This window comes from Paroedura picta, chromosome 5, assembly GCF_049243985.1.
Source record: "Paroedura picta isolate Pp20150507F chromosome 5, Ppicta_v3.0, whole genome shotgun sequence".
NCBI classification, from domain to species: Eukaryota; Metazoa; Chordata; class Lepidosauria; order Squamata; family Gekkonidae; genus Paroedura; species Paroedura picta.
This window is the reverse complement of record NC_135373.1, coordinates 129587696-129601397: the sequence shown is the minus strand read 5'-3', so window position 1 is coordinate 129601397 and position 13702 is coordinate 129587696. Positions and strand designations below refer to the sequence as shown.

General features: G+C 46.3%; 1 protein-coding gene across 18 annotated transcripts in view; it reads left to right on the top strand.

Moving 5' to 3' along the window:
* The window catches only part of MICAL3 (microtubule associated monooxygenase, calponin and LIM domain containing 3), a 237879-nt gene that overhangs the window by 108486 nt on the left and 115691 nt on the right, over window positions 1-13702 (top strand). For 16 of the 18 annotated variants that reach the window (XM_077340661.1, XM_077340668.1, XM_077340665.1 and 13 more), the window contains exons 14-17: window positions 1193-1305; window positions 2493-2555; window positions 4294-4467; window positions 7755-7838. In XM_077340661.1, the coding sequence (XP_077196776.1) occupies window positions 1193-1305; window positions 2493-2555; window positions 4294-4467; window positions 7755-7838 (434 nt within the window). The remainder of the gene's footprint in view (window positions 1-1192; window positions 1306-2492; window positions 2556-4293; window positions 4468-7754; window positions 7839-13702) is intronic. The other 2 variants (XM_077340675.1, XM_077340677.1) reach the window with 1 other exon arrangement.

Here is a 13702-nt window from a genome sequence, read left to right as displayed (position 1 = left end):
AGGATTGCTCTGCACTAACAGGACTACGACTCTCAGGTCACCCAGTTGGCCGCCTGCAGAGGAGCAGGGAATCCAACCCAGCTCGCCAGATTAGAGACCGCCACCTCTTAACCACTACACCAAGCTGTCCATCAGATCAAATAAGGACAGGATCCTGCTTTTGGAAGAGCACGCTGGCCCCCAGGTTTTTCGAAGCCTTGGGGTCCTTCTCTTTATGGCCAGAGTTCCAGTCCCGTTCTCAGGCTCTGCCTGTTTGGCTGCTGTTATTGCGATGTTGCTGGGCCTCATCAAGACAGTGCTGATCTGCCACCATTGGGCATCTCAGCAGGGCATAAGATGAAGAACAAGTGATGCTGCATGGTGGTGGAGAGGCTTCCTGGGGAGAAGAGATCTGTGTTGGCCAGCGGCGGTCTTGGAGGATGAAGAGGCCGCTGCCTGGGAGGGAACAGAGCAGCTTCTGCTACTTCTGCTGCTGCTAAAAATTAATATCACTAGCGGTGCCTGAAGCGTCGGATGTGCTCGCTGTGGAAGCTGAATCGTTTCTGCACTGAGTCGACGGGTGGTGTCTAGTCATTCAAAAGAAGCACCAGGGACATCGTGCTTTCTGAATTGTTATTGATATTTGATTTACAGATTGCCCCTCTCTGCAATCATGCTAGGGGCGGTTTACATCATGATTAAAACATTTCATAATTGAAATATAAAACCACCTACGGTTAAAAGAAAGGGAGGGGGACCTGGAGAGGAGCGGCAGGAGGACCACGTTAAGTTAAGCTTCCTTGGCTTCAGCTGCTTGCCTGGTGGAGCAGTGTCAGCTTACAGGCCATGCAGAACTGTGATAGCTCCATCAGGGCCCTAATCTCAGATGGCAGCTCATTCCACCAGGCTGAGGCCAGGACCGAAAAGGCCCTTGCCCTGGTCGAGGCCAGGGAGATCTCTCTATATTTCCAATTCTCCTTGCTTGCTAGCCAGCATCCAAAGACTTGGTTGAGGAGGGAAGACCCCAGATGACCTACTGAACCTAAAACAGTCAGAGGAAATGGTCTTTGCAAAATTAATTTCAATAGGGGGGGAATGTGGTTTTGAAACGTTTGGTTTGTATAGTTGAATTGTTGAGATGAAAGGAAAGGAAGCCATCTTGTTCTTTCAAGGGGAGATGTTTAGCTGCTGGTAATGTTTGCTTTTTTGTCAGACAATCTGGAACTGAATGCCGAAGAGAAAGCCGCGTTAATTGCCACCACCAAATCTCCGATCTCCTTCTTCAGTAAACTGGGCCAGAGCATCTCCCGGAAGCGGCTGCCGAAGGTAATCTCAGCCCCTTTCAAGAAGCAGACTCTGGGAAGAGGGTTCTGTGTATATTCGTGCCTCCGGTGAAAACACAGCGTGACTCTCCTCCTGAGCTCAGAGAGGCCACACATAAAAGAGATAGTAGTTCCTCTTTGAATAAATAGTTGGCTACTGATGCACACGTTCAACCTTTGGTATTCTTTCTGCCCTTCCCGATTCCCGTTTACATTTTAATTTATCTCAGTTATAATCTGCTTTTCCTGTTTAGCCTCGGGGTGGATTACAGAATTAGGCAGCAGTGTGAAAACCAATAAAATAGAACATGCGTCAAACTATTTTAACAGTAAGAATAGATCATAACATTCGTAGTAGTCATAACAGTCGTCTTCAATATAACTCTGAAGCACTGAATATCGGCAATTAAAAGAGGAGGCCATGCACTGGAGGACAATGGGGTGGTAGAACTGCCTGGCAGGGATGGGCCCAGACTGCAGGAGGGGCCCCTGTCGCTGCCCATCAGCCAAAATCCTGGCGACCCTACGGAACTGTTTAAGTTCCATTGGGGCCTTGATCTCATTGAGGAGCTCATTCCACCAGGTTGGGGCCATGGTCGAAAAGACCCTGGCTCTTTTCAAGACCAGGTGGACTTCTTTGGGGCCAGGGATCACCAGTCTCTTAGAGTGGATGGAGTGTGCCACTCTTTGAGTGATATGGACCAGCAGATGGTCCTTGAGGTACGCAGGAACCTGGGCTGCATATGGCCTAAACGTACCACACGTATTTTAAACAACCAGCTACAAAACTGATTAACACAAGGAAAAGGAAGAGCATAGGAATGAATGCACTTTCCCTACCTGCTTATTAACAAAATACATGTTGTCATATTCTTCTTGAGGTTTAGATGTGTTTGGGGAAGGGAAGGGAGATGCAGTATTCCAAGTGCTGTGCCTGCATTGAGATCCGCTGTTGGCAAACCATTGCAGGCTTATTCATGAGTCCTGTGATGAAGTGAAGCACTTGAAGGGGAGAAAGGGTCAGGGCAGAGCCTTGGTGCTTTTTGTCAAAACGCAGATAAGATTTACGGGATGCACATTGGACTGAGACACTTTCCAAGCCTTGGGAAATGGAGGAATAGATTCTAGAGTCTGCTACGAAACTGCCTGACAATGGATGCTGAATCCTCTCCTCCCCCCTAATTTTCTTAGGACAAAAAGGAGAAAGACCTGGATGGTTCGGGAAAGAGAAGGAAAACAAGCCAGTCAGAAGATGTAAGTATTTCAGACCCCCAGGGTCTTTCTCTTCCTGGAGCAATGCTGTCTCTAGTGGATTTTGTTTTCATGGGGGATTCATTGATTGCAATGGATACAGACTGTGTAGCCTAGAGCAGCAAACGCTGACAGGGGCTCATGGGAACTGTAGACCATGAACATCTGGAGGACCACAGGTTGACTACCCCTGGCCTAGAGCACTGAATCTAGAGGAGGGCAGGATGCTGTTCCCATTGGCTGCAGAGGAAAGGACACGAAGTAATGGGTTTAAACTACAAGTACAACGATATAGGCTAGATATCAGGGGGGGAAATTTCACAGTCAGCGTAGTTCAGCAGTGGAATAGGCTGCCTAAGGAGGTGGTGAGCTCCCCCTCACTGGCAGTCTTCAAACAAAGGTTGGATACACACTTTTCTTGGATGCTTTAGGATGGTTAGGGCTAATCCTGCGTTGAGCAGGGGGTTGGTCTAGATGGCCTGTATGGCCTCTTCCAACTCTATGGTTCTATGATTCTAGATCTGTATAAACCTTTGCCTGAGCAGCACTTGAGAAATTGCCTGTGGACTCTTTTATGATTGAATCCTCTTCTGCCCAAAGCTAAATTTCTTCCACCAAAAAAAATTGCACTTCGAAGGAGATGGATTTTTGCTTAATCCTTGTGTTGGTGTACATCTTTGCTCAATTATTCCTGCAGTTTTGTGTGTAGGGGAGACATCTGGAGGGCCAGTTTTGTGTGCAGGAAGAGGAGCAGTGTGAAGAAGAGAACCTGACTAGAAATGTGCACCAAGAAATAATTGGGTGCTGTTTTGATTTGGATCAAATTGATTCAGATAGAAGAACAAGAGGAGGAGAAGGAAGGAGAAGGAGAAGAAGAAGAGTTGGTTCTTATATGCCGCTTTTCTGTACCCGAAGGAGTCTCAAAGCGGCTTAAACCTCTCTCCGTGGATCAACTGGGCTTTTAAATGTCACCACTCCCAATGCACAGCATGTTGTGGTCTTTTAATGTCTCCCCAGCAGAACTCTCTGTGGTTTGATTGATTGATTCTGACTCTGAGGCTCGATTCGAGGTTGATTTGATTGATTTGTGATTTGGCTGACTGAGAAAGAGCCTGCCAAAAAGCTGATCTTAAGGATCAGCTGTTTGGTGTGTCTTTCTCCCCAGCACACCCCTCTGAGGCTGTGGAGAGCTTCAGAGGGGTCTGCTGGGGAGACATTTAAAGATTCAGAATTCTCCAATTTGGCTTCTTTAAACTGATGAGCCTCTTGTGGCACAGAATGGTAAGGCAGCAGACATGCAGTCTGAAAGCTCTGCCCATGAGGCTGGGAGTTTGATCCCAGCAGCCGGCTCAAGGTTGACTCAGCCTTCCATCCTTCCGAGGTCGGTAAAATGAGTACCCAGCTTGCTGGGGGGTAAACGGTAATGACTAGGGAAGGCACTGGCAAACCACCCCGTATTGAGTCTGCCATGAAAACGCTGGAGGGCGTCACCCCAAGAGTCAGACATGACCCGGTGCTTGCACAGGGGATACCTTTATCTTTAAACTGATGTGATTGGGCTTGAGTAAGTTTGAAAAATACCTGAGTCAAAATTGATTCAAGTATTTTTAGGCTAATATAAGCCTAATCCCACATCGCTAAAACCGACAAGGAGGCACGCTTTGAAATGCATATGCACTTGGAGCTGCATGGAGGATCCATAAAGGATTCCATTAACAGGCCATTTATACTGATTGGGCAGGAGGACAGCTCTCGAAGCTACAGAGAAGAGAGGCCTACCCTGGTGAGCGCCCTGACGGAGAGGAAAATCGATGCTGCCATCGGGAACCAGAATAAAGTCAAGTCCATGGCAACGCAACTGCTGGCCAAATTTGAGGAGAACGCACCTGCTCAGTCCACAGGCATCCGGAGACAGGTACGGAACTGTTCGAAAGCTGGATGCCTTCATAGAATCCTGCTAGAAGCTTAGCTAGCTGGAAGTCTTTTTCTATATATCAGAGATGACCTGGAGGCCTTTTCATTTTGGAGAGAAAAAGTATTGGTTGGTACAGCAAAAGTACTCTTGTGGAATGGGGTTTGCCAGGTTATCAGACGTGCCAGTGAGCAATACTTGTCACCTCATGTGTTATTCATGTGCCTGTAACCACCCCAGCATGGTGATGCTGAGAAGACAGCAGTACCAAGCGAATTGCACATGAGTAACTTTCTTTTATTTATTTCTTTGTGCTTATAAGCCGACATTCTTGGCCAGCCAGCGCGCGGTGCCCAACAACGTATCTAAAATACAGAGTTAAAAATTATTAACCTAAACATTGTATACTAAAACATAGCATAAGATGCCTCCCACCCACCCCCTTCGGCTGCCAATGGCCAGGTAGATGAAGATTACCCAGTTGGGGGATTTTGGAGGAGGGAGACGCAAGGTATCCCCAAAAGCCTGGCAGAAGAGCTCCATCTTACCGGTCTTGTGGAACTGCATTAGATCCGGCTTGACCTGTAGCTCTTCCAGGATCTCATTCCACCAGGCAGGAGCCAGATCTAAGAAGGCCCTGGCCCTGGTTGAGACCAGGCGGACGTCACGCAGGCTGGGGATCACCAACCTGTTAGTATTCACAGAGCAAAGAGCCCTACGAGGGGCGTAGGGAGTTGGGCCGGGTTCTGGACATGCCGGTTAATTGAGTTTTCTGGCTAGCCAGGTTTTGGTTAACGAAGCTTTCACGCTTCTGCAGTTCCCAATTATTTTAGAAAGCCTCGTGTGTGTCGATCACATTTGAGATTAGAAGGCAAATTCCTTCCTCAGGCACATATTTCAGTGCTTATGGACTTCCTCCCAAAGGTCAGTGCCAAAAATACAGACGGCATTTTTGCACGTTGTTTCTTTCTTTGGCCAAACTGTCTTTCCATGCTGGGAAGGTCTGACTGGGGCCCCAGTTCATGCAGACCCCCCTGCTTCGCACCACCATCAGCATCCTTCATCCCCTCTGCAGCACGATGCTTGTTTTACATCCTGGGGTTGTAATCATCCGAAGTGATTTGTGCATTTCCTCCAAGCGAATCATCTGTAATACCTGCTCCTGGTATCTTGACATCTGTCAGGCATCTGAGGAAGACCCCCCTCCCACCCCTCCCAGATCATCTGCCTTGTGAGACCACCCTGCGCATGTGCAGCTCTTCTGCTCTGGGCAAGCTGGTCGTGGTAGCCGGCGCATTCCTCTCGTTAACGGGGTGTACTTTGAAGTTTCATGGGAGTAAGCATGGCAGGCATGATCTATTTTCGGTCATTGTTTAGAAGAATCCATTTTGTGAGAAGAAAGGCCGAGTTGTGGAGGATACTATGCTAGGAATGCCTTCAGGGCTAGGAGTGCCTGCTCTAAAACATGTTCATGGGGGTCAGGCGAGGAAACCGCATCTCCCCCCCCCCCCCCAGTGAATGCACAAACTCTAAACCGGAGGGGAAACTGTCCTGAGAATACACAAAGTAGGAAGTCAGACCGTTGGCCTGATGTTAACTTTCAGCTCTTCTCCAGGATCCCAAGAAGAGAGAGAGAAGTCTTTTGGAATACTTACTCATGAAGAACCTGTGCCTTGAACTGCCAGGGCTTGGACCTTCTAGATGCAATGTAGCATCCCTCTACCACTGAGCCCCCTGCCCTTAGCCCGTCCCACCTCATAACGCAATAGGCTACAAGCATTAAAGCATTAAAGCCGAGAAGCTGCCATAGACCATATCTGTAGCACAGACACCCAACTCTTTATCCTCTCTGTATCCATCTCTGGTGGATCAGAAGAAAGGAAATGATCTCTGAAGCTTAGCTGAAGAGAGAATCCTTCCCGACGCCAACACACTGAGTTGTGTTGCAAGAGTCAGGGGGCAGGAGCCGTCTCTCAGATCATCTTCCAAAGAGTTCAATAATTGAAAACTCCCCCTGATTTGAACCTGGATAGGTTGTCATAAATAACCGGATGAAAACGATACCTGTACATATCAGTCAACTTAGTACCCCAGACCATAAAGTGGTTGGAGTAGCTATCTTCTATCTATCTATCTATCTATCTATCTATCTATCTATCTATCTATCTATCTATCTATCTATCTATCTATCTATCTATCTATCTATCTATCTATCTATCTATCTATCTATCTATCTATATCTATATCTATCTATATCTATCTATCTATCTATCTATCTATCTATCTATCTATCTATCTATCTATCTATCTATCTATCTATCTATCTATCTATCTATCTATCTATCGCCAAGTGGCACAATTGTTCAGAATACAGTTAGGAAGCATAGCCATGTACACATCTACCTGGACCTCTCCCCCCCGTCCAGGCCCATCGTTTGACATTGTGGGAGGGGGGAAATGGGTCGGCCTGACCATATATGGTCACATCACCCGATAAATGCTTAACAATAAAAAAAAATATTTAAAAAATATTTTAAAAATTAATTAACTCCAACCCCTTTGGGAAACCTTTGCAGGGATGTCCAAAAAAAACCAGGGTTTCATGAAGCCCAGGTTGAGGCAGCCTGGGTTAGAGATTACCAGTGATGCACAAGCCCATGTTTTATTTTCAGACACTTAGCTGCTGGTACAATGATAAGTGGACTCGGGGGAATGGTAGAGGACAGGAAGAACTGGAGGATCATTGTCCATGGAGTCGCGATGGGTCGGACATGACTTCTCAAATAACAACAACAACAACACAATGATTTTGGGCAGCCCCAGGCAATAAAATGCTAAGAGTGTTCCACTCAGGAAGCAGTTATTTATCATCCAGAGCAGGTTCCTGTAAATCCAGCCATGCTTGGCTATTAAATCTACAATATGACAATACACAAGCCAACGATTCAATCATTAGCGGGAATATTTTTGTATCTTCCTGATAACAATGCCGATAGTAGCGCCAGTATAAAACCACGATGAAAGAATGAGAGCTACTCATAGACGGCTGTTCAGGGTTCCATATTCCCCACCTGACTCCTCTCCCTTTTTTCATACGGTTTTATATTTTATTTGCCAACTAATTTTTCCTTACTCCATCTTTCCCCCCCCCCTCCCTCCACATGTCTGTCTGCGGATCCCCCCCCTGTCCGACACATACCCTTTCCCCTTGTGGGCTTCTTGTACGTCCGTGCCCGCGGGGGCCTCCATCCTGCCGCCCCCCCATGACCTGCATGCCACCGTGCGCCCAGCTTTATCAAGACCGTGCTCTCAGCCAGCCAGCCTATCGCCAGAGAGAGCAGGGCCGTCCGGCTCCTATGCCCCAATGGAAACAGGTAAAGCCGAGTTGAATGAATGACTGTGATGCTCGTTCTCATCTAAGCTACCCCCCCATTGGCTGCTGCTTTTCCATCCCAAGCCACCTCCAGGATTTCTGGCGATACAAGCAGGTTTTTTGAGAGGGGGACCAGAATGTGTTTCACTGAGCAAATGTAATTTGTGTGTAAGACCTGGAATTGCTGCCACATATGGTCATATCACCCAGTAAATGTTTAACAATTTTTTTTTAATATTAAAAATTAATTATCTCCCACCCATTCAGGAAACCCTTCCAGGGCCATCAAGAAACCCCAGGGTTTCGCAAAATCCTGGTTGAGAAAGCCTTTTGAGCAAAGATTGTGTTTTCAAGTGCGTTATTATTCACTTTAATAGGAGCGATCTTATTCATGTTACTTATTCCAATAACAGTGCCCTTTTATTCATCTTAACTGTTCCAATAATAGGATCGGTCTTAGGAATTATTTCCCATGAAAATCAATATCTGAACGCAGAACAAAGTTTGAGCTCAGTTTTATTTAAGTTACGAGGGGCCAAGCCCATTCAGAGTGGAATAATTCTGCGGATGGCCTCCCCCTCCAGCTGTTAGGGAACTGACCAGCAGGGGCAGCTCTGAAGCAGTAGGGATCTGCAGCCTCCAAGCCTCAGAGGGAAGTGGAAGGAGGAGGGGGTGGTCAGGGGCGGGGGACGTAAAGTGATTGGCTGGCTGCTGGACAGATGGCAACCTGATTAGAGAAGGAGGAGGCACTCAGGGGCGGGACAGCTGCTCTGAATGGGTGTTAAGTGCTGAGTGGCACTTAAGCCATGAGACACGCTCCTCCTCCAGGGCCTTACCAGAAATATATAGTGGAACAGAAGATAAGCTTTAGTGTGCACACACACTTCTTCACAAGTGTGTCTGCAGACTAACGTGTATGCCTTGAATAAAACCTGGTGCTTCTTAAAGGTGCCACTGTACTCAAACTTTGTTTGCCTTCTTCAGACCAACACATCTTCTTCAGACCATCCACATGAAAGTGTATGAATGTGTTGCACACAGGAAAGCAGAATGTAATTCATGCCAAGCCTTGTTTTTCAGAGGATGACTGTACTATTCTTCAGTAGAAGAGCTCAATTTGAGCCCGTAGAGACCAACAAGGTTTTCGGGACATAAGCGTTCAAGAGTTGAAGCTCACTTATCCATGAGTATGATTTTTGGGGTTGGATTGAGGAAAAGCAGCTAATGTGTCCCGAACATTTGGATGTCCAAAAGGAGAGCTGAAGACTGCAGAATACAATGCGGGGATCCAGCCTTCTTCTGGCCATTAACAATATTTCCACGAAACATAATATAGCTCCCAGGACACGTTTGGCGCATTCGTTCAGAGCAAATGGGAATTGCCTAATGGCTCATACTCTGTACATAGAGGTCACTGAATCGTACCAGTGATTTGCGTTACGACACAGGAAGCAGCACCTGAGGTCTGAAATCCGTTCCCTCTTCCTTGTCCTGATGCCGACTTTTACTGTTCTGCCAGTAGATTTTGATCCTTTCTTCAGCTGTGCCGGAAGAGTTGCTTTTGCCAGTACAGCAAGCTTTCCCCCTGAGAGAGATCTGTGGTTGGAGGCTGCTGCTGTGCATCCAAAAACTTTCTGCCCTCTGTGTTTTAGAGCCTCTGAGACTCTGTGTATTTACAGAGCAGCCGTCCAGCTTCAGAGAACCATATCCTTCGCAGTAAAAAAAACAAAAAAAGAATTTATTTTCCTCCTTTCCTAATAGAGAGAACATCTTGGAACTCAAAACAGTGAGCGTGCCTAACTGGAGGAGGCAATTTAGAAACCAGGATAATTTATTTTCCTGACCTGGCTTGAGATAACTACACTGCTTTAAATGGGTTAGGATCCAAGACAGCTCCCTACCTGAAACTACGCTGGAGCTGGCCTCTTGGAGACAACCATGATCAACGTGAGCTCAAGTTGCCAGCAGGCAGCATCTGATGAACTCATCACCTGCAAGTTCATGTTGATGATGGTTGTCTTCAGCTTACCTTTCAGACCATTTCAGGTAGGTAGCTGAGCTGGAAGGGTTTCCCAAATGGGTGGGAGTTAATTAATCTGTTCCACTTAATACTTCTGGTAAGGCCTAGGAGGAGGAGCTGGTCTCATGGCTTAAGTGCCACTCAGTGCTTAACATCCACTCTGAGAGACTGTCCTGCCCCTGAGTGCCTCCTCCTCCAACCAGCTTGCCTGTCTGTCCAGCAGCAGCCAATCACCTTCCATCCCCCACCCCTGACCAGCCTTTCCTCCTTCCCTTCCCTCCAAGGCTCAGAGGCTGCAGATCCCTGCTGCGTGGGAGCTGCCCCTGCTGGTGGGTACCAGGTCCTGGGGGGAGGGAGACGCCATCTGCAAAGTTCTTCTGTCCCCCCCCCCCCCCCCATCTAGCGTCCGTTGTATTCCTGAATGCACCGTTAGCACATTTAGCACAATTCTGCAGGGCCTGTAAGTCGGAGCTCTTCCGCCAGGCTTTTGGTTGGGGCCAGTGTTAACATCTAGTTACCTATCCATTTATGGCCCCACCCAGTCATCTGTCCCTCTAACTATGCATCGATCCACCTCAAATAATCCTGTATTTTGGGGATAACTCAAGCCCCACAATAAACATTCTATGGATGTATCATTGTTGCTTTAATCTGTCGCTATACCTTTTAATTAATTTTAAGTGTAATTTTATCTATTGAATTTTGTTGTACACCGCCCTCAGCCAGCTTGCTTGGTGGGCGATCTAAAAATCTAATCAACTCAACTCACGATATAAGCTTTCACGCACAAGCACGCTTCTTCAAATGAAAAGTCTCAAGCTTGGCTCTTCTGCTCTGGACGAACAGAGCGACCCTTCTGAATCCTCCCAGCAGGCAGTCCTTAGGCAGTCTCTTTTTCCTCACTGCAAGTAACACATCAATGTGCTGTGGGGAAGATAAAGAACTTGCAGGTGCCCTGCTCCTGTTCCCACAATATGATATTACTGAACCACTGCTCTGTGGCAGCGTTGGAATGGGAGGTGGGAATGCTCATTTCGTGGCATGAGCCCACCTCGTGGCATGAGTCCACCAGCCCTAATTCACATTTCAAGATTGCAGCACAGTTGCGGACTGTGCCACTTTGTAGACTAGAGTGCCCTAAAGCAGGGGTAGTCAACCTGTGGTCCTCCAGATGTTCATGGACTACAATTCCCATGAGCCCCTGCCAGCATTTGCCACTGTGCCACTTTGTAGACTAGAGTGCCCTAAAGCAGGGGTAGTCAACCTGTGGTCCTCCAGATGTTAATGGACTACAATTCCCATGAGCCCCTGCCAGCATTTGCCACTGTGCCACTTTGTAGACTAGAGTGCCCTAAAGCAGGGGTAGTCAACCTGTGGTCCTCCAGATGTTCGTGGACTACAATTCTCATGAGACCCTGCCAGCATTTGCTGGCAGGGGCTCATGGGAATTGTAGTCCATGAACATCTGGAGGACCACAGGTTGACTACCCCTGCCCTGAAGGATGGTCTCAATCCATTAGAACTGTGAAAGCCATTGAAGTGGTTGTGTCTCTCAAATGCTTGTGGAATTCTATGGTGGTGAGGAATTTGGATGAGAAGATACATCTTGCATAGTACCCATCCTCCATCTGTAATCTTTTGCTCCAGGCTGCTGTAAAAAAGATCAGGGAAGTGGGGCAGTGAAGACTGTGGATTTTCCTGTTCAAACCTTTTAGGGATATGAACAGATTTCTTTTCTCTGTTCCTAGTTTCCCCCCCTTTACTGCTGTCAACAGGAAAAGGCAGCAAGCATGCTGAGGCCATTGTGGGCAGAGACAGGCATCTTCCTTTCAGTTTATTGAATTTTATTTTGCATACCAAGTATGGGAGGGGAGGGGAAACTCTACTTTCTCTGTGGGTGGTCCTAGTTTACTAGCAACTTACAGGCAGTTAACCATCCTTTACTTTTAGAAGCAATTGTTCCACTCTAAAGATGGTCACAGGACTATAAGAAAAGGGATATTATCTGTATTAAGATCAATTAATGATTGCGATCTTGATCTTCGTAATAATGAAGGGAATTATACCTCGTTTCTTAAAATCATGGAAGGGACCTCCAGGGTCATCTAGTCCAGTCGCTTGAATGATTTTCCTTCTTGCTGGACTATTTATGGGCACAATAAAATCAGAGTCCAGAAGCACCTTTAAGATCAACTAAGATTTATTCGTGAGCTTTCGAGTGCAAGTACGACGAAATGCAAGTCTGACGAAGAGTGCTTGCACTCAAAAGCTCACGCCTTGAATAAATCTTTGTTGGTCTTAAAGGTGCTACTGGACTCTGATTTTGTTGTGCTACTTCAGACCAACACGGCTACTCATTTGAATCTATTTATGGGCAGTAATCTTACATTCATTGTCTTCGCCAATGAGGAACTCTTCCCCCCCCCCACCCCCGGGTAAGTCTCCTTTGGACTTCATTAAACCACAGACATTCACATTCTTGGTTACTTCTGGTGTTGAAGATAACATATTGACTGTACAACCACAAATTTAGGATTGTATTGGCTTGGCCTGTTCCTAATGGGTTTCCATTCTCAATATGTCATATAGCTTCTAGTATTAAAATATCATTAACATATGTGGATTCCCACTTCTGTAGGCCTTGAACTGCTGAAGTGGGCATCTGTTTCCTACCCATAATGTAGTGGATGAAAATGTCTTCTGTGTAGCTCCAATGAACTTCATCTCTCTAACTCATTCTCCATTTGCATACTTACCTGCACTTGAATTTGTCTGATGTGTCAAGTGTGCTTGTGAAATTGGACGTTGCATGTTTGAAGGTTGTGGGATGGGGGGTTGAGGTGTCCTATGGATGTATTCATCTTCTATGAAGTGTATTGACTTGTTCTTGAAGGGGAATGTGTATCTAACATACATCTGTCATTCTTGCTGCTGGTAATACCAACCAGCTTATTTTGTGGTGAATTGGGCCTCCAAGTGAATAAGAAGTGGATCGGAATACCTTGGCTTCATCATGGGCAATGTTCACTTTGGTTTAAACCCATTAAGATGAATGTTCTTCATTGGCTGTTCTTGTACACTCAGAATGGAGGATGGGAAACTTTCCTTAATGTATGCCATGGATTCTACCAGCCCTTCAGAGGCGTCTTCCTTACCTGCTGGGAAAGCTGAGGAAGGTCACTCCATGTAGTTCATATTGTTTACCTTGTTTTAAGTCAAAATTGCTCAAGGTACAGCTTCAGTAAAGTTAATTAATTTATGGATGGATGGATGGAGGGAAGGAAGGATGGAACTAAAGCCAAGTCCAAGATGAACAGTAGATGGAAAGTTACAAAGCAAAAAAGCATATCCAGTAGCTTGGTTTGACAAAACTGAAGATAAGACACACCGCCATTATCACTCTTTCTGTTCACAATTATGCCTAATGTTCAGAACTTAACATTAGGCAAATAAGTCATTAGCACTTTCTGGCATGTATTCTTGGTGATCTTCGTTGGTTTGAAAGATACGGGATATTTCTGTAGATTAACTGTGCTGATTGCGCAAGAGTTTTTGCAACATCACACACGACAGCATTTAGCAGCTTTGTTCTGCTTTATGTTGGTGCACTTCAGGTTGCACAATTACAGTACTCTGTACATTTAGACCTCATATACTCATCGTCTCCAGATTATTTGAATCCCACGGTTCTGTCTCCCATGTTAATGTGACCCTGAATGCCTAGAAGTCTTTTTTTCTCCCTAATGTAAATTGTCCAAAGAGTTGGCCTGGAACCACTTGAAGAAATGAAATTGTATGCAGGGCACGTAAGATAACAGCCGCATGAGGACTTGCACGGATGCTGT